At 28.2% G+C, this 26,337-nt stretch overlaps 1 protein-coding gene across 1 annotated transcript; it reads right to left on the reverse strand.

Annotated features, from left to right (window-relative positions):
- Window positions 1–67: 67 nt before the first annotated feature.
- LOC100162615 (liprin-alpha-1) lies at window positions 68–26,207 on the reverse strand. The gene is given in 23 exon segments (XM_008185180.3): window positions 68–1,305; window positions 1,391–1,507; window positions 1,586–1,742; window positions 1,910–2,371; window positions 2,437–2,591; window positions 2,654–2,900; window positions 3,275–3,340; window positions 3,443–3,582; window positions 3,877–4,269; window positions 4,518–4,653; window positions 4,717–4,829; window positions 4,893–5,014; window positions 5,079–5,235; window positions 7,529–7,654; window positions 7,717–7,808; window positions 7,811–7,835; window positions 7,905–8,066; window positions 8,149–8,256; window positions 10,808–10,915; window positions 10,990–11,064; window positions 11,198–11,374; window positions 11,451–11,552; window positions 25,125–26,207. Coding segments are annotated over 23 exon segments (3,585 nt in total). The 5' UTR covers window positions 25,374–26,207; the 3' UTR covers window positions 68–1,209.
- Between the last annotated feature and the right edge of the window lie 130 nt (window positions 26,208–26,337).

Consider the following 26,337-nt stretch of genomic DNA (forward strand, 5'->3'; position numbering starts at 1 on the left):
TTTTTAGAAATCCAATGAAAATCATTTTAAAAATAAAAATTATTCAACTGGTGGTAAAAATGGGATATAGTTTGTCAACTTTGTATATTCAACGCAAACACTTGATTAACATTACAAACAACACTAGGTTAAAAATTCAATAACTTTTATTTAGTTCAGACAATTTGGCCTAAATGTCAGTTCGAATATACAATAACAAATTGGTGAATCTATAGGAATAAATTATTATGTACTGATAAAACTTATTTTTTTATTATAAACAGTTCATACAGTGTATAATTATGTATACCATTATAATTTATATATTATATATGTATATTTTATATAAATAGTAGGTACATATATATATAATAAATATATATATACAATAATATTATATATTTAAAACATTACTTACTACAACAGGATAGGATGATAATTTAAAATACATGAACAACACTGGCCACTAACAAAAAAGAAAACAAAGGAAAATAATAATATGTATAAAAAGAAAAACATTTAAACTGTAAACTTATATGATTTACCTTAGGTATTTCAGTTTTAAAACAAACTGAACGAAAACAGCGAAGGAAGAGATAAATATGTTTACGTTGTGCATCGCGGTTATATGTATGAGGTTTTGTTAGAACAACTTTTATACATATTTATTCCACTAATTAGTACATCATGGTTATGTCAATATTTCTTAATGCTAATAGTATACACATGATACATTAAAACAATACTTTGGTACTTAATCTCACGGAAATTGTGCACATTCTGTCATTATTATATCCTTCTCATCTAGGGGAACTATTACAGAAAACTAATTTAGATACATTTCTTTTTAAATTTTTAAATAAATTTATACATACAACAAACGTTATCAAAAACGTATTTAAAAAAAAAAAATGTTTGAACGAATTTAAGTCAATAAATTAATGAATAAGTTAAATGGTAATTATTCCCATTAAGTTATTAACAATTTTTTTTAACTTAACAACAATCAGAAAAAAAAACAATTGTTTCAAAAATTATTTTTGAACCCAAAAATGCCACTTAGAATATGAAAAGGATAAAATAAAATAAAAAAACAAAATGTTGCTTTTTAAAAATGCAATAACTATCTATGCCGCTAAGACAACTTGAAGGAGTGCTGATGCGGCACAGTTAAAACAGTCAATACCATCGGCGCCTCTCTTTTTAATCTTGAGAAGCGGATGGATAATATCAGGAGGCTCCAAGATCACTACAACTACTGTCTAATCTCCTTTCTGTCGATATGGTCAATAGTTTGTTGAACTCTGTATCTAACACTTGGCGAGCCTATGAACAAAATTTTAATAAAAATAAAATAATTACACAATTTTATCTTTTTTTTTATTCATCCATTAACAAATTGTCAACGTACTTGTGCGTTTTGTGGAGGTACTTGAAGGGCCATAGCAAGAGTGTTAGAATCAAAATTCTTGTCAAGCGCGATGATAGCACCATGTACACCGGATTCAATTAAATTGTTAACATATTCCTAAATTTTGAATTGTTAGTTACACACACAGTCAATCAACATAGTGAATAAGTTTTTTTAGTTACGGTCAATACAAACCTTCAAACCAATACTAGTAATCCATTTAATTACTCTTTCATTAGACCATACTAAAATGTCCACAGTTTCATGTTCAGCGATGCGGCGTCTTTCTTCTAGTTGACTTCGATCAAAGTTCACCCGTTTTAAACATGTTATACCAAATTGTAAGCTCGTTCTGAGTAAAAGCACAAAATAAATTAAAAATATATCATACTGATCAAAATAAGATTTTAAATTTAAATTATATTTTATTTCTGTATGTTATGTATAATGTAACATACATATTATGTTCTCTACTTTTGCTGGCATTAATATCATTAGAATAAAATAAAATAAACCTACCGATGGAAACCATCCAGCATTTTTAACTGTGATCTAAAATCACGTTTTGTCAGATGATCAAGCATTCTAGCATCTACAAGACATTCCATGAATGTAGATCGATATTGCGGCAATCCTAATGATGGCAACCAATAGTTTCCAACCCATTCATGATTCATATCACCAAAAGCTAATGTTGAACGAAGAGATTTTGCCGGGGCTGATGGACTCGTCAAAGATACCATCTCCTGGATGGCTAATCTAAGCTTTAGACGGTGCAATGGATTGCTTATTCCAATCTCTCTTTGTATTTCAGTATCCGATAAAGCACTCATTATAGCTCCAGACTTAACATTAGCTCTGCAAGCTGCCACATACCATGCTGGCATTCCGACCCATAATTCTAACCAAGCCACAATAGTTGGTCCATTCCATAAAGCAAATGGAGTTCCTGCCTTCATTGCTTCTTCGAGTAATTCATGCCTAGAAAATAGATATATTAGACAAGTGATAACCATTAAATGGAAAGTCAATTTAACAATACTTACTTTTTCTTTTTTCTTCTGTCAAAATCCCCCTTCTGGCCTAAACTTGCACTACATAAACTGGAAGTATCATCTCCAGCATAAGAACTAGCCAGTGACATATCTGAAGACGACATGTGACCCAACATACCACTCATTCCCTCTTTGCCCTTTCCCTGCTGTAAAAATATCAATTAAGAATATGTATATAAATGTAAATTTGATTATATTAAGTAGGTACCTTTTCTTTTTTACTAAAGAATCGTCCAAGGGATGATTTTATTCCTTTTTTCTTTTGTGCTGCTGCAGACGCTGATGACGGCAATGTGTGATGGTATGATTGCATTTGAGAGACACTGAAAGCACTTGATATACTTGACAGACTAGTTCCAGTTTGACCCATCAATGTCGGACCATGATGCAAAGAATCTTGACTGCTGTGACGAGAGGACAACGGTGATGGAGGCGTAGAAAACCCACTGGCACCCCTATATTACAAACCCAAACCAACGGCTACTACAAATAACTAAAAAGCACTAAGGAGGGCATTTACGGCTTATATTTAATGATATTGATGTATATACAAGGAAATGATTTATCTATTCAATATGAACATCACATTAATTTATAGTACAATTTATAGATATATTCAAAATATAAATACTGTGTTTTTATTTGGCTTGCGTGCCTGTACATTAAAAAAAAACTAACTTTTATAAAAAAATAAAATATGGATTGTAAATATATGTACAATATATAATACATATGAAATAATATGCTTGTACTACAGTTTTTAACCATATTTAAAATGCCTAATCAGTAAATAAGTGAATAAGTAAATTTAAATTACTGCAATACATACCTTAATGATGAAGAGTTATAGTTTATCATGTTTAATGTTGATGGAACCGTATTAATGCCAGCACGCCTATAACGAATGATAAAAAATAAAATTATAATTTAACTATATTACCCATTTATTATTATTATTTTTTTTTTTTTACTATTTTAGAAATGTAAAAAGACTAACCTGCGTAGTTCTTCTTGGCTATGTGCTAAGGCTTGAGCAACTCGCTCTAATCTCATTGAACGTGCTGTTAATGGACTTGCTGCTCCATTATTATCTTGTGCCGATGAAATACCCATGTCATCTTCTTCATTAAGTTGAAGCTAAAAATCAATATATATTTATTGTTATTTTGATAATATACACAGGATCAGTCTTTTATACAAGAGGTATGAAATCAATAAAAATATATTTAGAGTATAATAACTTTGAAATTATATACTTGCAGATTTTTTTATAACAATTTTTTAAGCTTTTTTATCATTTTACTTAAAAAAAAGATAAGAAAAAAATATAATAATAATTATGACAAAAAAATCTAATAGTAAAACCAATCAAATTCAATTCAACTTAATTATTTGTGTATAATTTATATTGTACAAAATTATTTTACTTACAGAATGATACTTATGTAAATACTCTCTCTGAGGAGTAGACCGGCCACTAGCTGGAGGTGACTGCCGATCATAATTACGATTTCTAGATAATAGATTAACATGTTCCATGCTACCAACTCTAGATTCAAGCTCCTCTGCTCGGGCTTCTGTATTTTGCTTTTCAGCTTGTATTAGTCTTATCTCTGTATTGATTGCATCTAATTGTTCTTGTAACATCAGAGCTAATGTCTGAGCATCTGCTGCCGAAGGAGATAGTGGTTCACCTGTATCACAATACATGCCTGCCTCATCATCAAGATCATCATCACCACCGTCCATATCTACATCGCTAGATGCATCAAATGCTTGCTGTACATTAGCTAAGACGTGGGCTTGTTGTAATTTTTCCCATTCCTAAAAAAAGGTATATATTAAAATATTTATGTTGGATAACCTATAATATTCTATTCAGAATACAAAATTAAATACAGTGAAACTTTCCCTAACGGACACCTCTTAATAGCGGATGTTAATTTGGGAACAAACTATAAACTGAACCTAACCTAACTGAGTGTCCGGTATTTGGTGGTCTCACTGTATTAAATATATTAATACAATTAGTTCATAGTTTAACTTTTTAACTATTAACACACAAAAAGTACCTTTGCATGGTTTGATTCCATTGGAGACATTCTAGATTTCATTGATCGACGTGATAATGAATGAGTATCAAAGTTTGAATGTTGACTAGAGCTTTGAACAAAACCCCCTTGATCGGGACCACCAGGAGACAAACTCCTACACATTTTGTATATTTAATATATTATTTAACAAACCAAATGTAATAACCTATATACTAACCTTGTTAATGCATCAGTCTGTTGAATATTAAAAGAGATCTCTTGTTGGAGCATTTGCCTTTTAATGTTATCAATTTCCATACGTGCTTTTCCAAGTTCTTTTAATAATTCAGTCTAAAATTTATTTTAAATATTTAAAATTTATGTTTGTAATAACATTATATTTAACATATAAACCTTTTCTGTTTGAATTTCTTCGACTAGTTTACGACACTTTTCTAGCTCTTGTGTCAGCATGTTTTTCTCTTCTAAAGCATGCATCCGCTCCTTTAAATGTACTTGAAGACGTTCATTAGATTCTAAAACAATTATACAAACATACAGTTAAAAAAAAAAAAAATTTAAATGAATGTATATAATAACCTGATAATAATTTGTCAACAGTGGCTGACAGTCTTGTATTATGTTCTTCATTCATTTTTAGTCTTTGATTGACTCTCATTACTTCAGCATTTTTCTCTTCTACCTGTGATTCTAACCTTTGAATACGATCTTCAGCTGTACCGTGTCTTTCTTGAGCCTAAAATAATTTAATATTAATTTTATTTATTTATTCCAGTATGTATTATATTATGTATATAGCGAGCATAACAATAAAAAACAATAATAAATATTCAATCATTCAATTATTTAATTTTTTTACAAACCAATATTACATAAAAACAAATACAATGTATTTATATTTTTTTAATTATAGAATTTAATGAAAGCTGAAATAATTGTCACTTATATAAGTTTGAATTGTACTTAAAAATTGATTTTAATTATTTATTTACTCTGTTCCATAAACATATTAATATTTGGTGCATACAATATATTAAGTGTTAAAAGAAGGTACCAAATGAGACTTCAAATCCTTTTTACATAGTCATGTATTTAAAATTTGCTTAAAACAAAAATCTGTCAATTACAGAAATATTGTGATAATATACTCCATTCGCCAAAATAATATGGGTGCTTGTAGTGGGGTACAAAGTGTTTTGGTTTGTGCGCAATCACATTCCCTGGGCGATTGGAGTATAGAAAAATAAGCAATTTTTTGTCTGAACAAAGTAAAATGTATATTATGGTTTACGGATAATCTGATTTGACATTAAAATATTCAATGCTAAAACGATAACTTAATATTGAAAAAAAAAAAGCAGGTAAGTGGATGTCGCTCTGCTGTACAGTAGGTTACAATAAGTGGGTCAATATATAATGGATTGTATTATGTATCCTTGAATTCAATATATTATAATTGTATAAGAAAAACCGACTCTGAGCGGAGCCGGTTTGTTAGTTTGGATCTTTTATATTATTGTTATTTATTTATTATATAATTAATATTATAATATTACAATTTTTTTATTCATTTCTATGGTGATAAACAAAGCATTAAAAATTAAAATTTTTGTTTTTAGGGGTTTTTCGTAATTTGTTGGTCGTTTATCCCGTGGCATTAAATATCTATTGAGAAAACCGAAAATTGACTTCTCTAAAGTACCATCTTGATCCAATTTGCTAAAAGATAAGGTACTATATGTTGAAATCGAAGCACTCCTTCTGGTAAAAAATTTATATACAGGAAAAAAAACACCATTGTAAAACTACTAGCTTCCTCGCTCTGCTCAAAATCTAAAAATTAGTCAAAAGCTTTTTTATTTTTTAGAGATTAAATTTCAGATTACATCCATTCATCTTTTTTTTTATTTAAACAAAAATATTGTATTTAATATTATACCGAAATTATGGATGAATTTGAATCTAATTTTGAATTTACTATAATCATTGATTTTTTAATATACAGATATGCAATTCCCTCGCGCTTAATACAAATGGATACAGTGAACCTAGAGGTTCCCATTAATAACTTCTAATATTATCAAAAAGATTGCTTATCTGTATACTACTATAAAATCAATGCATAAATGAATGCTATAACATTTAATATTTGTCAGAGCAGCAATGTATAGTTTGGTACAAGTACAAGTAGTATAATTCTACTTTTAAATAATATAGTAAAATCTCGTTATAACGGAAAACAATATCATTCAGTACCAATTGATTTTTTTATAAATAAGGAGTTCCCGTTATATGGAAATTAAAATATTTGGAATATATACTCCATTCCAAAAGAGAATACACCAGTTCTGCTCAATTTTTTCCCCTTCCACCGGTCACTATTTATACTGTTATGTGAGATGCGCGCTGTCAGATGGAAATCAGTAGCCGCCTAGTATATTCTCTTTTGGAACGTAGTATAGGTTATACGGGAATGTTGTTTTTCCGTTAAAAGAAGATTCATTTTATAAGGAGATTTTACTGTATAATAATCTGAAGATGTTAATACAAATATGGGTCTCCATTTAAACAATTTAAATATAAAAATCATACAATTATTAATATATTTTGAAATATTATCATAGTAGGTATATCTAAGAAATCACCTTACTTATATATAAATTTATGTCCAAAGGGTGTTTTCCTTTGTTACCATATGTAAATAAATGATAAAACACAGTAGATCACCCTGTATATAATATGTACTTACTCTAGTTTATATTTTAAAATATCAGAAAATATGCATTAAGTAAAAAATATATTTAATTTTAAAAATAGCAGGAAATCGTGCTTAAAGCTTAAATAGAAGAAGTAATAGGGTATTCCAAGACTTAATAAAAGTTGAATATATATTAAAAGTAAAATACTATGACTAAAGTCTAAACTAATAAAAAATACGAGTTCGACAACAGGTTGGGTGAGAAAAACAAAAAGAATAAAATTGAGAAAAAGTTTGATCTGTTGAACGAATCTCGTACCTGAGCCCTTACCTGGGTAAGGGCTTCCATTCGCTGTTTTAATTCTTGTTCTATCTCAGGCAGCGTTGCGAATTGTGCCAATTTTTGTTCACATAATTCTAACTTTTCATGAGTTGCACGTGTCTTTTCTTCTTGTAACTGAAGAAATACATATTTAAAACATTATAAATTAAATATATTAATGAAAAAATCACTCATACTTTTAACTGAGCTTCTTTGTGCCTAAGTTCTTGCTCTAATTTATCATTTAAATCATGCAAAGAGGTAGATTCACGTTGTAAATTCATGTATTTTTTTCCAAGGAACTCATCCGTTCTTCCTATAGAAAATAAAATATATAATTTAAATTAAAAATTAAATACTACATGAAAAAATAATTTCAATTTACCTGTTCTTCTTTAATTGAAATATTTTCTCTTAGTTCATGATGTAAATTGTTACTGTTTTCTTGGGACTTATGAAGTTCCCGTTGTGTTTTTGAAAGGGAATCCTCTAATTCAGAAACTCGACTTGATAATTCATTCATTTTCCATGTGCCATACTCTGAATTCTAAGTCAACATTTTTTTTCATAAAATTAATTTTTAAATTTGTACATTAAGCGATGGTTGTTAATTTTTTATTTTGACAAACCTCTTGATCAATACTATTATTAACACAATTGTCCACATGTGTGTTGACTAGTTTTTCATCTTGTGCATACTTAGTAGTTTCATCAATGTGACCATTCAGTGTTCTATTCTGACATGCAAATCAATCACTTTACACAAATGCTTAAAAATACTCATGCTAGCATCTTATTTTAACTCAAACTAATTTACCACGGTAAAAATACAATATACATCTAAAATTACTGATTTATAATAAAAAATGTTCAAGTAAAAATCAACTAAAATAAAATTTAACATTTAATACTGTATTGCATTCTGTGGTAGGACATATTTATATACTCACTTAAAAATTAAAAGTAAATTTAAAAAAACTAGGTATGCCATTTTAAGAGTACTTTGTCGATGAATAGATCACTGTAATAGAATATGTTAAATTGTATAGATCATTAAATAGAAAAAATGACTCAACTTTTAATTAGCATCTATTTTTTCGGATAGTTTTTGTCATAGTATATGTGTAAATCTGAAGATTGGGCTAATTTTTATCAAAAACATTGCAAAAAATATATAACTTATAAGTAGAGAGTAGATCTTTAGGTTTTTTTTATATTTTTAATGGATTTATGCAACTTTACGAGGATGAAAAATGTGGACAATCTATCAATCACAGACCGTAGGAAAAAATTTATTTTACATAATAAAGCATATTTAGGACATAAGAGAATATTTAGCCTATATTTCATATTTTAGAATATATTCTATTATTGTTCATAAAAAACCATATATTTTATAAATTTGTCAGGTAGTGATTTTTTCTAGAAAAAAAATTAAAAATCATTTAGTTTTCTACTTGTTTGTAATCGAATTGGTAATGTTGGTCATTCTGTTACTCCCAGTCCACAAATGTACCATATATATTATATAATTGTATTTGATAACGTGATGAGAATGATATTTTAATAATAAATTTGTTTTTATTTTTAGTTATTTATATTTAAATAATTGACCTGTTACCAAAGGTGCATGCAAATTATTTATTGTTTTTATTGAGCTAATTGAGTTTTTGGTTTTTTTATACATATTTTACTATATTTATATACCTATGTATGAACTATTTTACATTTTTGACATTTAAATAATTAAACTGTTACCAAAATAATGGTGTAGAACAGTTATTTATTGTTTTTATTGAAATAGTTTAGAAAAAGAATATTATCGGCATATTAATTACAAGTTTAAGGAATATTTAGAGAATATTTTAAGGTTTTTTTTAGAGCATATTAGCATCATATTTCAAGTTTTTAAGAACCTAAAAATCCGCTCTTAACTTATAAGTCAATACCAACATACCAACCATAAAACGGTGTAAGTATGTTCAAATAGCTTTAAATTAGGTTAAACATTAAAAATGTTTCATACTTTCATTGTGTATAGAAAATGAGTTAACTTAAGGTAAATTTACGAGTGTCGAAAGCAATCTACCATAATTTTTGTGATCTACAATTAGATGTAGTAATCGCTAACTATAAGGGTCCCACACAATGTAAAACAATAATATACACATGATGGACAGGTTTTTGTCTTGTGTTGGCGGCACAATGAGATTTTAGAAATATGCTTTTTTAATTGCTAAAAAAATCTATTTGCTCATAATTATGAGAGAAGTAGAACTAGGGATCACTTTCCATATAGTGATGAATAGAAAACTTACTCAAATTTGAGTAACTGAATAAAACTAAAAATTATAGTGAAAATTCATAGACCCGTCAGACTTTATGCATACCAAGCAGTTTATGGCAGATTTAAAAAAAAATGTTATATACAAGTCTATACACCATCACTGGATTTAATTTTCAATGAATTTGATACGATAGCAATATTTTGTGAGTAATAGTAATAATAGTATTTTTATACTAGAACCATATTTTAAATTGGTACATTTTTAGGGGACATTTCAATCTACTTCACATTTTTATGAATTATTTGTGAGTATTTTTTTGTTTTCTTTTTAATAATATTTTATGCAACATACTTTTTCATAAATTAATAGTTACTTAAGTTTATTTTATGTATAAGCTATTTGTATATATTTTTTTGGTATATCTATCACTAGGACACCAGTTAGCTTTACATATCGATCGCGATAGTTATGGTAGATAGCTTATGACTCTGTAACTGAAAATTATAGTAGACTTATTTAGTATAGTTAAATGTTTGTATGGTATTATAAATACAACAGTGATATAAGAACAACAACGTATGCAACATTTTCTATTCAATTATCAAGTTTTTTGACAGAGTAACAATAATGTTAAGACATAAAATTAAAAAAAAAAAAAACTGAACATTTCACATCTATAAATAGTTTAAAATGAAACAAAATATTTGGAAAATTATATATAAACTATTTGATGAAAATATCCCTTTTATTATTATTAATGAATGTACAGTTTTATTAACTCAAAGTCAATACTACACTTCCTTTTTCTTTTTCTTTTTTTTATCTAAAATAGACTAATAATAATCCATCTACTAATTAATATGGTCATGTGATCATATACAAAAAATATTCTCATAAAAAAATAAGTGCATATCTATAATCTACAATTTGATACCATATAATATGTAAAATAATGATTTGTCAACTATTGCACATTAATTAATAATAAAACGAAAATTACTTTTATAGCAAGTGGTTGAGAGCAAGATCCATCCACATTATCAGAACCTCCGTTTTCTTGAATAATAGAATCATCTTCTGTTTTACCTCCAGATTTGAATACATCAAGCTATAAAATATGTTTATACAATTTTTTATGTATAAAATAAAATATTTATAATAGAATAATTAAATTATTAATACCTCTTGCATAGTGCTTTCTAGTTTCTCTTCTAGTTTAGCGTTGGCTTCTAGAGCATACCTTAATCTATCCCTTACCTGTTTATAAAAATAAAAAATATTAGTAAATATAATTAACACAAAAACTTAAAACATAATTTAATTAGTTTATAGTAATCTCTAATCAATAACATAATATAATGAACATGATCATTTTATTTTTCATACTTACTTTTTCATCAAGAGCTTTATGATGTTCGAAAAGACTTTTAAGTGCTTTTAAAACTTCTACTTCACTGGAAACACCCGAATAGGCCTGTGGATTTTGATTTGTCTGCCTTTTAATGACAGTTGATCGAATTGACCTTTCATGTCTAGACACTAAACTTTCCAAATGTTCTAATAGCAACTAAAATTAAGAAAGTTAAAATATGTATAAGTATATAACAAAATAAATTATAATAATAAACTATAAAAATATATACTCTTGTATTGCTTCTTTCAGCTTTTAATTCGGCAATTTCTTCATCTCTTGCGGCTAGTTGGTCACGTGTTTGACTTAGTTCCTTTCTTAATGCGGCAATTTCCTAAATAACAAAATAAAGCATCAATTATTAATCAACAAGAAAATTATACTTTATGACCTTACTCTCTAAGTCTTTACCATAATTTAATACAGGTAGGTACCTGTAATTTTTAATTTAAAAATAAAACTTAAATATAAATATTATAATGATACCCATAACTATAGATTTATTGTATACTATAGTACCAACAAACATTTTAATAAGAACATATCATACCATTAAGTAATATTATTGAGTATATAATATACCTAATATTAAGGATACAATTATATTATAATATATTCCCTACTAAAATCCATTGTTTAAAATTAGTAAAGATACCTAACTGTTAATTATTATATAATGATCTTTAAAAATAACAAATATATAAAATATGTTTACCTGAAGCAAGACTAGGTGCAACATGCAAGAACATGTGTTAACATTGTTATTAATATTTGATATACGATTTAATTTGAATTGTGAATTATCACAAGTTTCATGTACTGTAGTAGCAGCATCATTTAATAATGATGAAAGTGTATCAGAGCATTTTGAACGATATAATATGTTAATATTGTTCATAGCTAATTGTTAAGCGCAATTTTACAAATATTAAATTAATATTATACAAAAAAATAAAGTGAAATAGAAATGTCATAAAGTACAGAAATCATACTGAACTCAAAGGCTATGCAATTCATACTAAGAGGGAAAATGCATACTCGAAAGAAACACCCTATTGAAATTGAAAGTAAAAAAAAAAGAAAAGGGAGATTTACCTCAAGCTAGCATATTGCTACTGACAGTAAAAGCTTATATTTTATTATGAATTCTCCCCTAATAATCACAGAGCAGCACATATTACATACATTTTTTTACACAACGTTTGAATATCCTAAGGGCTTATTACTCAAATATTCAACGTGAATTTCCGGTGATCCATTTTACGACCAAAAAAACATTTTTAGAATATAAGTGGACAGCATTTCAAGAAAAATATGAAAAAAAATCTAAAACAGATCTAATCAAATTTGAATTTGATTATTTTGTTAAAATTCAGAAAACAGTTAGGTATCCTATAATTCATAACATATCAAATTCTCAATAAATGTTATTTTCAGGGTATGCCGTGTAAATTCTAGGTTTATTATTTTGAAATTATTAATAAAATTGTCATTTTTTATCTGAAGAGTTTTTAGGTATTTTAATTTTAAATAGTACGTGTTAATATGCTGCAATCATAACTGTAATTATTACGAATTAAGTCGATTTTTTTTGATACATTGAATTTCAAATATCAATTTTATTACGCTATATTGAAATTGAAAATAACTCTAAAATCTTTTAAATGAGCTTATAAGTTTTAAATATAATGAAATTTAATATCTTGACAATATTTTAATTCAAAACATAAATCAATTAAATTAAATATTTTTGAAAATATAATTCAATAAAAGAATATTAATGCATTTCAATTTAATACAGAAAATCGAATGATCGTTTCGAATCCCAATAACGTGCATTCCGTTTATAATAAATTCAATTCAATTTTTTGGCAATAAAATATTGTCAATATTATCAAATCAAATTAATAACAAGTATAATAATATACAGAAAATAGATAATATAGTGGGTCGAACGAGGGGTCGAATTATTAGTTAAATCTGGACAAGTAGGTATTTGAGATTATGAAATATAAACGAATAATCAATCGAGTTTACAATATTTAAAAAAACTTTATAATTAAAAAATGGCATCACCAAATTATTTGTATAGTTAATAATTTTTGAGGCAAGACGATGAGTTTTTTAAAAAAAAAATTTAATTTTGAAAAGATCATTTAAAAATGTTGAAATTTTCGATATTTCTTAACGATAAAATGCATGTTATATTGGGAATAGAGGAAAAAACGCACAATCTTGCCCTTAAAAATATTCTCACAATTCAATTTTATAATAGGTATTTTTATTCTAGAAACAAAATTGAGCGAGTTCTACTTATACTGCGTAAACGCGTTTTGTCTATGTCGTACGTGTGTAAGATGGTCGACGGAGACAACGCATACAGGGTCCTCTTAATTTTGAACCTACTTTTAAAATGATGTGCCTAATTAAGTAAATAATATTACGTCTTGTAATATTTACTGAAACTACATATTTTTAAGAACCAAGAATTTAAATAGTAAATAAATATATATTTTAATGGCTAGATTGTTAGAAACAATATATGACTGGTTTAAATGCATCATAATTATTGATAACAATTTATAATATGAAATACCTATAACTGTCCTAAGTCTAATTTTTGGTAGAGAATAATTATATTCTATTTTAATCATGTGACGCTTTTCCAGGAAAAATATACACGATCTATAGGAAAAACAAAAGAAATATAAATTAAATATCATAATATTAAGAATATAATATACTAAACTACTTGATTTAATGTGTAGTGTGTACTATATATAAAACAATATCCCAATATAATATTTTCGTAATTGTAGTGGGTTTACCTCTGGGTTTATTATAAAACTAGAACTGGTGTACATCATCGTTTCACACTTTCGTCGGAAGTAGTTCGGGGTCGAGATTACACCTAGATACTCGAGGGATACTTATTACAATCGTCTAGTTTCTAGTCAGTCACCACTTGTATCGGGATGTAACTGAGATTGTTTGAACCTAACTATACAGCACTTTGATCTAGTGTTCTGTATGTCTGGTGTTTTGCACGTAATATTGTACTGAATACAAGGCGATCATTTAAGAAGTGTCAAATTCATAATTTAAAAAAAATTTTATTTTTACATAATAATATCATTTCAAAACAATAGTTCTGAAAAAATATTCTATTTTTCATCATTTTAATTTTTAAATTGTTTTACTTTATTGAACGACATCGTATATTTTTAATTGTTTATATTTTGAAGCAGAATATTTCAATATATAAAGATGACATTTCGGACAAATAATTCATAACTTATGAAATACAATAAATAAAAACATAACTTTTTCAGAAATTTTGTTTTGAATGACATCTTTTTTTATCATGAAACAACTATGTAAAACAATACCTATTTTCAAAAAAATTTAAACTTTTCGAAATAATGAGCGTTGAAACTTAATTAATCATCGGGTATAATTAAAAAAACAAAAAGCGTAAAATTGAAAGCTAATTTTGGTAGTGTTGTTATACCAACTGCAGCCTCCGAGTACATACTGTATAGTTACTATGAGACTTACGAGTAATCAATGATATATGAATGCATAGTATAGATTCGGCAAAATTCAAAAGCTTTAATTAAGTCACTTATAAGTGAGTTATGTATAATACTGTATACAATCATGAGGTAATACTAAATCAATAATGAAAAACAACCTTTAAACAGCGAGAAAAACGCAGGTATGAGTATATTATAAACTGCGATAAAGGTCACGGTGACTGGGAGATAATTGATCGTCTAATATTATTATTAGAGTTAGGATGTAGATGACTTTTGCATTTTTTTTCCTTTTATTCTGTACAATGCTATACAAGCTAAAAATTTGTTTCATTTTCCCTTGATGCAGAATATTCTAATTTTATTTTGCATTTTTTGCATTTTTAGCTATAAATGCTTTTTTTTTTTTGTTTTTTAACGTCATTTTTCAACATTTTTAAGTCATTTTTTCATCTTTTGGGGTATTTTTTGTAATTTTTATACAATGTGGGGCATTTTTCACAAATTATAGATTTTAGGGCAAATGTTTTATTTTTAATATAATTTTTTTTTTATTTATATTTTACTTTTTAATTTATTTTTAATATTGAAATGTATTTAAATTATTTAAATGCTTCTACTATTACACCCATTATTATACCCATATCTCTGATAAAAATTATTATTTATAAATAAGTTTTTTCACTTACTTAATTAGTATTTTAGATAATTTTTAAGATAATTTTTTGAAGTTTTTAAGACATTTTTGCATTTTTTTTAGGGCATTTTTGTGTTTTTTAGGTCATCAACATCCTAACTCTAATTATTATAAATTATAGAAAGACGCAATAGGAAGGAAACCAAAAGTTCGAGGGAAAATTGAATTAAACTATTAAAAAATACCGAGGAACTAGCTCTAATGTACGGGGAGGATGGATTTCGAGTGTACCTCATTGAGTTCACTGTAATTTATATGTAAGTTTGAGTTCAATGATAAATCTTCAGATGCTGTTGCATGAAATAGTTATTGGTTAGCACTATCAAAAAAATCAAAACGCCACGACGCAGATAGAGTTCTATGCGATTTGAAATTTTGGTAATTCTACTATTAATACAGAAGTATATATAGTATTATAATTTATAGCTGTCCCGCGAAAAATAATTTTTGCCATGTTGTAAGATAGAGGCTATACACATGCGGGCTACCGTAAATATTCAATTTTGTCAACATTTGAACTTCCGACAATCATAAAAAATATTTGTAGAATTACGCTCAACTTTTTTTTAATCTTAACCAATATAGTCAATAACAACCTATGAGGAACCTTTTGTATTACATTTTCAAACCTGAGGTATGAATGTTAAACATTTAATGAATTTTATCTACAAAATTATTTGCACATTTTTGCAATTTTGACGAATTTTATAAAACTTCTAAACTTAAGTGGTACAAATATTGTGGCAATGTATTTTCGATATTCTGAAAACAATTTAGGAGGAACCTTGCATCAAAAAATTAATGTTTTTTCCTAGCAACAATTTTTATCGACATCATTAAATAGAAAACCTAAAAAAAACAAAGAATATGACAAATGTCTATAGCTCAGCTAAGAGTCAAACATTAAGAACATTTTATCATTTATAGAAAAAAATCGATTTTGCCAAATAGGTAATGCAGCATTTACGTGAAAATTTCCGTTTTTCCTTATTTGTTTTTATTGTTACGACTCGGTTATTGTGAAAAATATATTTAACCCCCAAAGTATTATCTATCTAAATCTAATTTTCTGTCAAAAACCAACCTCCAAAGTTCAAAATCTAAGCATTTTTACTACCATAAAAGGTAATGAGTAATGACAGACATAACATACATAATATACACATCATTGTAAAATCAATACATTCACATATCCACACAGAATCTAAAATGATTTGAATCTATAGTTAACATTTGAACTTAAAATGCTTACAAAATAAAAAAAAGTGCAAATGTATTATCGATACTTTTAATTGGTATAGCCTATAGGTAATATCAATTTATAAGGGACCTTGTATTACATATTTAAGGTTATTAATTAACCGTAAAATAAATTGAAACAAGACATTCGAATAAAAAAAAAAACCCTATAAGATAAAAATAGCTATAATATTAAATTATATCAAAGCTAATAATTTAAATATACCTAATATAACGGATGAAAATGTCAAGTACCTGCGATTCTCTTGAAATATCACATAAAAACTAAATTTTTGTAAAAAAAAAAGTGTTATCAGGTTGTAGTATTCCCGTTTTTTTGTTATCTGTTTTTGGTTCTTGGTCGACTAACTACTACTATAATATAGATCATTATTTTTTAAATTTTTTATCTAGTATTTATAAAAATATACAGGACATTTTTTACTTCTGCGACTCCCAGAAATACTAACTAGATACCAGTATATAAAAAAAAACACAGTATCATTGTACTTCCATTAAATTTTTCACTCTGTTGAAAACCTGAAACAGATGAGTGTAAATATATATTGAATAGCAAACGTGCTTTATATTATGATGGAATGGTTTATTTAGTTAATACTAATTAGTATTTACTATTTTTAATGCACCATAAAAGTGGGCAAATTTTTGAAAATTACAAGCGTTTACTACTGTATACCTTTAAAACAAATGGAGCGAAGGTAATCTATAATATAAAAATGAATCGCAAAATGTGTTGGTAAGCGCATAACTCAACAACGCCTGGACCAATTTGGCAAATTATTTTTTTAATGTTCGTTGAAGTCCAAGGATGGTTTTTACAGCGAGAAAAATTCGAATAATTGCTGGGAAGAACCTAAAAACAGCCTTTACTATAATATGGATAATATAATATTGATCGTCTCCATGGCAACGTAATCACTGATTAAGAACATCATCCATGGTGGTCGATTATTTGTGAGCTCTCTGTTAATGAACGATTAAAATTATAATGATTTGGTAGATGAACAATTTACAATACCATTACATTTAGTATTCATTATTCGTGTATGTATATTATTTAAAGGCGTACATTTTTACTAAAAAAGTTGAAAATTGAAACATCAACAAACTATCAATGTCGTAAGTGTTGTTTTTCTTGGATTTTCTGTTACCTACTCTACTGAGTTTGCTTTTGTCAACTGATACACGAATTAAATTCGTATATCGTGTTTTGTACAGAGTGTTAAATTACCTATGATCACTAATTATCGCATGTGACACAATAATTTATATTTGATATGCCTCCTATACGACGAAGCAATTTAGGTAGAAAAACCCGAAATTCTACAAACCAAGGTAATTACCGATCTAACCAAAGTGCACAAGAACGTGACGACCGAAATGAACGTGAAAGAATTCGGATATCAAAAACTGTGTGTTGTGACTGAACTCCTCCTAAATGGTTAGACCGATTTGAATAAATTTTTTTGTATGCGTTTGCGTTTATTCACCTGATTTTAGTACGGTTAGGTTAGGATTTTGTATTAATTGATTATATCAATCCACCATAATATGTAGAATACGACAAACTTGGTATAACTTTGATACTTTAGAGTTAAATCATACAATAACGTACATACAGCACGGGGTCCGCGAACTACCGCAGGTAGATTGCCTACCTGATAAAATACTGCTGCGAATCAGAATTTTTATTCCGGGCAACGGAAAATTTAAGATTAATTTTGAAACCATACACCGAATATTAAATAACGAATTTAACAAAGTTTGAGTCACATATTGCTGGTACACTTAATGGGCAACGAAGTGCACGGGTTCAGCTAGTTTACCAATATTTTCTTTATCACCTATCTGTTTGTCTTGAAAATTTTAAATCTTAGAAGTAGTCGTCACTGTTTTCTTTCTCATGGCTCTCGCGCACAACGTACAGGTAGACAACACGCATTCACTCAAAACAATTTTTTTCATGTTTTTGAATAATATTACAGTAAAATCACTAATTACGAAAATTATAGAGAGTAACATTATTGAGGGTATGAACAAGTCAATTTGTCTAAATATTGACTCGAAACAATTTTATATATGTACCAACATTTAAATTTACAAGACATTTTTTTATTTTTAAAGTCGAATACAAAGTCAAGTAATAATAAAATATCGTAAAAATCGATATGTCAAACCCTTAAAAATATTATTCACTGTAATTGTTGTTGTAAATTATCTAAATTTACTCTAAAATAACTTAAAAAAAACGATTTTACGCGAAGACGTTTTACTTTTGTTGCGCGTGGGTTTGAGAGAGCAAACAAGAATTTCGCGAGCATTATGTAATATAAATATGCTTTGCGATAATTATTATATATTTTGTATAATATGTACTGTATAACTACGATAATTTTATAAGTAATGCTCGTATCCAGCAATTATTTTTAACAAAATGAATGTTCATTAAAATATAATATATCCTATAAGGTAAATAATAAATAAAATTAACATTTTCAATTATTAAAGTTTAAATCTTTTAAGAAACCAAAAGTCCAATATCGATTTAATAAAAATCAATAATAACATAGTTTCAAGTTTCATAATAAATAGTAATAGTAACATAACCAATCATTTAAAAATACAACACGAAAAACATTAAAAATGAAGTAAATGGAGTGTTGAATAAGCCAGAAGTAGGGCACCAGGTCAACTACCAGGCCTATCGATCCAATAAGGGTGCGTTATACAATGGAGTGGAAAAAGGGCAATGGATGATGCACTAGACTTTTCAAGACGACAAAGAATTAATGTACCACGTGTGTTAATCTAATTAAGCTTCTATAAAATAATAAGACATTTTTAAAAACTTATTTATTTAAAAAAAAAAAAAAAACGATTTCATTTTAGAAAATGTATTGATGCAGAGAAAATCTATTATGATTATCAGATATACCGGGAATATTAAATATACAAAAAATTCGCGTATTTGATTTGATACCTATTACTTAGCCAACTTTAATTCTGATTTTTTTTTCCAAAAAACAAAAAAATAATATTATAAAAAGTAAAAACTATAAAAATAAGTTTAAAAAAAATTAAATATTTAGGTACAATGCTATATTATTAGGACTTCGGTTTACTTTAGCGTAAATATAGTTTTAATAGATATAAGCGAGGATATAGGGGATGAATAAAATTAAATAAAAAAGTATTAAGATAAATATTCAACTTCAAATGAAACAGATAGTAAAAGTAATTTTGACATATTAGTACAAAAAAATGGCAAAAAATTAAGAAATAAGTACTATAAAGTATAAAATCAATGAAACAAGAAAAGTTAAATTTCGTGTGTTTTACTCATATATATGAAATTAATTTAAAACTAGAACTTAAAACTTAGAACTTGTTTCTTTTGGTTAACGACATTTTTATACACAGTAATGAAGTAAACTAATTTTACTGAACTTTAAATACTTAGAATGGGGTAACTATGATTTCGCGGGGTAACTTTGATACCCATATATTTTATTCACCATCGTACCATGATTAAATTTTTTTTTCATAAAATGGGGTTACTTTGATATCACATCAAGAAATATAGGTATCAAAGTTGCCCACTACGTTGTGTAACTTTGATAGCATATTAAAAAGATAACATCCTCGATAACATCAGAAATTTAAAAATTAAAATGTTAAAATATTGATCATATTGATCTAGCTGTAACTAATATTTAATTTTGAGAGTTTTATCGTTGATACTACAGAAGTTATCCATAAAATAAAAAGTTAAATTGTCATAAAACAGTAAAAAATTATCAAAATTACCTCATTTTACTGTACCTAAGTAATGCATAGTTTTGAAATAGAAATTCCTTCACAAATTCCTTAAAAGTTTATAAAAATAAAAATCATCATAATTTAAAAGTTATGATTAACGTTGGACCAACATAATATATTATACTAAAATAAGTTCTTATTGGCTATTTATAGTTAAAAATTAAGACTAGATAACTCGCTAGATACAGAGACATGGTTTCGGATACTCGCTTCGCTCACTCAAGACTAAGATAGTGATGAATTATCAATCATTTTTAATTTAAACACAAAAATAATTATATGAGAAAAATGATTCTGGTGTACCTCTCAAAAAAAATAATATAAGTGGTATTGTTTAGATTTTTTAAACATTATACCTTTTAATTTTTACACTATTTTCTTAAAAATGTCTGTACAATTTTAATAATAACCTTTCTAAGACATGATTTTTGTGTACTTTTATAGTTTTATAACTATAAAAATGGTGATCGTTAATTTCAATATATAAATGTATCGATAAATCAAAAAAAATATAATAAAAGCACTGATCATTATTAAATCAGTATTACTCTGTTAACTGTTAAAGATTATGATTTAAACAAATTCATACTTAAGAGGATGTGATACCCGCATGTGCTGTCTCTGTCTTAGAAGTGCGTAACATAGCAAATTATACGCAAAGCAGAACATGTGGAGTTATGAGTATTTTAAAATTGTAAATTGCTTATGCATTTTAAAGGACACATAACTCGCTTAAAAATTAAAATATAATAAAAATCTCATGTGGTTGTCTAGATAATTATCTTACCTTTAGATTTTATAAGAGGTCAATTTACTCTAATTTTTAAGCAAACGGAGCTACACGTGTTTTGCTTTGCGTATAATTTGGTATGTTATGCACTTGTAAGACGCAGACAACACATGCGGATATCACATTCTCTTAAGACAATGATTGAACATTATTTTGAGATATCTAAGTAAACTTTTAAGTAACTATGTTCAACTACGAATTTAAATTTAAATTCCATAGATATACCTACCTAACAATTGCATTTTTAATTTGTACATAGTAAAAAATAGTTCAGCTAAAATACAGTTACATACAATCATTAAGATAATCTTAAGACATTTAATACATAATTTATAAATAGATAAAATAAATATTCCCACTTTAAATTGAATACAGATATAAAACTATTTTTATGATATGGAAATTGTATACCTATTAATTTTTAATTGGAGTTTTTGGAGTCATGACTATAATATTACTGCATTAGGTACCTATGTAAAAGCAGGAGTCAGGACATATTTATCACTCACCTTAATATGATCTAATTGCCTGTGAAAGAATCTACTTATCAAAGTAATTAAAGCTGTTAACTTTATAGAATACAAATTATTCTGAATATTTTGGATAAGCTCATAGGTTACTAAATTATGTATTAGGTATCTATATAGTTTTACTATTTGTTACGGACTCAACTAAATCTAAATGCGGGGGCTAATTTATACCATATTATTACCATAATGAAAGGAACTTATTAGGTATACAGACAAACGTCATAGGTACTATAGTATTATCATTATTAGCGGAATTAATTTAACCCTTACCGCAAACATAATACTATACCATTGAATACAGATACCATTGGTAATATATGAAATATATCACAAATCACCAACAAGATTTTGCTAACCATAGATAGAAGAGTGCAAATAGATAATTAGGTATTGTTGACAAATAATTTCAAGAAACCATATTATAACATATTATTAAGTATATTATAATGTAATGATATATAATATTAACATCAGCCAAATAACAGTATCGAAACATTCCGGGGACATTCCAGTATGTCAAAGGCAAAGGTAGATTTTTTAAATTTAATAATTTTTATTAATTTTATCTTGATCACTAACATAAGCAAATGGAATTATGTGGGGCCGCTCAAAGGGTCTGTTTCATAGTTTAAAAGTCACAGCACTGCAAAACAGTCAATATTTAATATTTTTTTGATGATGTGCCTAAATATTTTCATAGATTTAATAATTAATTGAGCTTACGATAATTTCATTCACAACACTTCTAGTGCTAACAATTTTTTTATGGATTTGTAGATTTTACTAAATTTAGTTAAATAAATAGGTATAATATAGGTAATTAAGATAGGTATTATATACATAAAAAGGTATTCTTACACATTATAATATTCACTATAAATTCTAATTCAACAAAATAGATATATGAGAGGTAGCACACAACACATTATTAAGTTTCAATAAATAACATTTATAACATTTTTATTTGTTATACCATAGGTTATACTCATTTGTACCTTACCCAAGATAGGTTATGAAAACTTATCTAAATTAAACTCTTTATTAGGTTATTATCATAGGCGTGCGCACAGGGGCAGCAGGGTGTGCTCTTGCTGCCCCTGACCGGCCCGGAAGGGCTGGTCTAGATAATATTGCTGGTCAATTTGAACACCAGGGCCAGTCAAGGCAGGCTGAATAGTGTAGGTTGTATAAAGGTTGTATAATAAACGTCTTTACCTACTCTGATAATTGTAATGATATGCTCAGTAATAAATAACGGCCAGACTGTCGCTCGTGGAAATCGATGTTGATATTTTGAGAGGTTGTTACTCGGTGGCTGGTGCTCATGCACTGGTTTAAGGGACGATACGAATATGTCTGCCAGAGAGTGGTAGGCGGTTTTTATCAAAGGTTTTTTTGTACTTCCCGGACCTAGATTTCTCTTCGGCGGCAAGGACCTTATTTTATCATTAATTTTCTCTGGTGACATATATAAGAATTCTGCACGCCCTGCACACCACGGAGTGCCAGTACGTGCCGATTTCTTAATTTGTGATCGCATAATAGGGATCGTACCTATTTGTCGATGACAATGATTTTATTGGGGATGTTCGATTTCTACAAGCGACAGTCTGGCCGTTATTTATTACTGTGTAAGATTTTAGTTTATAATTATAATGGTGTGTGAGCATATCATTACATAATCGAGAGTAAAAAACCGGGAAAGACGCTCTAGCTGTTCAGTAAATAAAATCTAAAAATGAGTTTCTTTAGATTATTCAGTATCATAATTCGTAGTATTAATGTACTCAGTTTACTTATCTGTTGAACAATAATATTTTTTATATAATTCAACTTCTGTGTATCATTGGCTTGATTGGTTATGTCAGTTTAGTAGATCAACTATATATAAACAATTCTATCATTGTCTCAAAATGTTTTCTATTATTCCGGTTACAAGCTGTGCTTGTGAACACACTTTTTCTAAATTAACCATCGTTAAAAACAAATTGAGGAACACAATTGGTCAAGAAAGATTGAATGCCTTACTTTTTTTATTTTTTGAGCAAGAACTTACAAATAATGTTGATATAAATGATGTTATTGATGAATTTAAACACCTTACTCAAAGTGACCGTCGGCTTGTATTATAAATTTCATTTTTACAATTTTAAAAGTTGTTAGTGCCTTTGTGGAAAAAGGAAGTATATTTATTTATTTTTATTGTTCATATTAATCTATATTGTATAAAATTATTAGTTAAAATTTTAATTAAATTAGAAACTGTCAATAAAAAAATAAATAATGTTCTACAATGTAGTTAACTTTATAACTTATAATTCTGTAGTTGTAGTAACTAGTAGGTATATCACTTATCTACATAACAAATTAAATATAGGATTAATTTAATAATATTTTTATATTGTACTCATTGTATTTTTTATAAATAATGATATAATTTATTACATATATTTTAATGGTTCTGTGGGCCGTATATATGATAAAATGGGCCGACTAAAATAATCGCTGCCTCTGACCTGAAACTCTGCGCACGCCTATGGTTATTATATATATATTGCTATTCTATACAGGTTAAGAATGAATCTATTTTGTTCATGCAAACTATGTCGCTGAACACTGTTTGGACTCCCTAACTGTTGTCTAGGTCACAATGTCTATTACAATCGCAAAACACTGTCATATTATTATTATTTTTTGTGTCTGGTGCTCTTGATGAGTGGGATGTGCAGATACAACCTATTTTTATCACCCGAGCAGTTTACTCTCAACCTAAATAGAGTATATACTGTATAGACATAAGGAGTATCAACATAAATAATTATAAGCAGATATGTACCTATCTAAACATAAATTAATTACATTTTGATAAGGAAGTAATTCATTGATTGAACAAAATGTACAATAGACGATTTAGAAGTGTATGTTAATGTGTAAACCTTAGAGTTCATAATCAGAAAAAGTACTATTATGCACAAAGAATAATTTCTTAAAATCCTCTAAAACCATACCTAACTTGACAATTTCAGAATTAATGTTTTGGAGTTTAAACTTTTAAGTTACAGGCAGCCAATAAGTAAAATATTAGTGAGTCACAAGGTGAGTCATTACCCATTATAACATTAGATATTAGAATAATATAAATCTACTACCTATTATTAACTTATAGACTCATTAACTTACATAGGTACCCAAGTTTAAATATAAATGTGACTTGTTAGGTAGATAGGTAAATATTGATACAAGTTATACCAGCATAAGTAAAATTGAATCTTACCTTTGGAAATGTAGCATCAATTTGTCTTTGAAGAGCATTTCTTTCACTTTCTACTTCAGCCAGTTGTTTTTCAGTCTCATCGAGCCTGATTTGACTCTTGCTCAATGTATCCAAAAGTTTGTTGCGTTCCTCAACGACAGTGTCCATAAACTCGTTGATGCGAACGTCTTCGCCGGAAAACTGATGCCGCTGACCACCAATGTTGTCTTCAGTGATGGTCGGCATGACGTCGCACATCATGTTCCACATTTTGGCGATATTTTAATTCACAGCCACGTTATATCAACTATACATAGAATGGCATTTCATCGAATCTCGGTTATTCTGAAACGAAAAACAATCGCGACGTCAAGGCATCGACGGCGAACGGACACACAAGATAGGTAGTTATAGGTACGGCACTACACAATGTCAATGAGTATTTCTATAAACGGTTTACTTCAACTACCGATATCAGACTGAACGATGGCGCAAACAACGCGGGACCGACGTTTCGGGCGAAAAAACATCGGAGAATCACACACGGTTTCATCGGGGATCGGCGTTCTGTTCGAACCGAGCGCGGACACGATCGATTTTCGGAACTCGAGATATCGTGACGTTATGTTTTATCAATCGAAACTGCTTTATCACGGTCGGCCCGAGAGAGCATGGCGTGGTCGCGTGGATATAGTATTAATATCGACGGCGAGAATGACCGTAGTGATTCCGTGGTGCTAGTGTTTTGTGATTTCGTACTCTGTATCTATCAGCGATGGGCGTTGTTGTGTGATACACGTCGAGTATACGACTATACGAGGGCAAGTCAACGACGACGTGCCGAGACGTGCTCAGAAAATCGTATATACATATACATCATATATGTTATATGTATAGATGATCCCACGACGTGCAACGTTCGGGGCGTCCCCTCCCTACCACACGAGCACCGAAAGATAGCACGAAATCGACACACGAGAAAAGATTAAAGCGGCCTTATCATCACAGCGAAAAAATGAGACTCGGCGGCAAAAGCGAGTTCTTCCGTTTCTTGATCCTTGACATCTTCTTCTTACGTCTTCCTCTTATCTATAAAACGTGTTTACTTACGTGGGTGAGAGGAATTTTAAACGCAAAACGGACGTCCGATGAATCGTCGGCGGTGGGGACGCCCGCGCGATATCTGTTTTCAGGAATTTAGGCGGGCGATTGACATGGGCATGACGACGGGGCG

The sequence above is a fragment of the Acyrthosiphon pisum genome, chromosome A2 (assembly GCF_005508785.2).
Source record: "Acyrthosiphon pisum isolate AL4f chromosome A2, pea_aphid_22Mar2018_4r6ur, whole genome shotgun sequence".
NCBI classification, from domain to species: Eukaryota; Metazoa; Arthropoda; class Insecta; order Hemiptera; family Aphididae; genus Acyrthosiphon; species Acyrthosiphon pisum.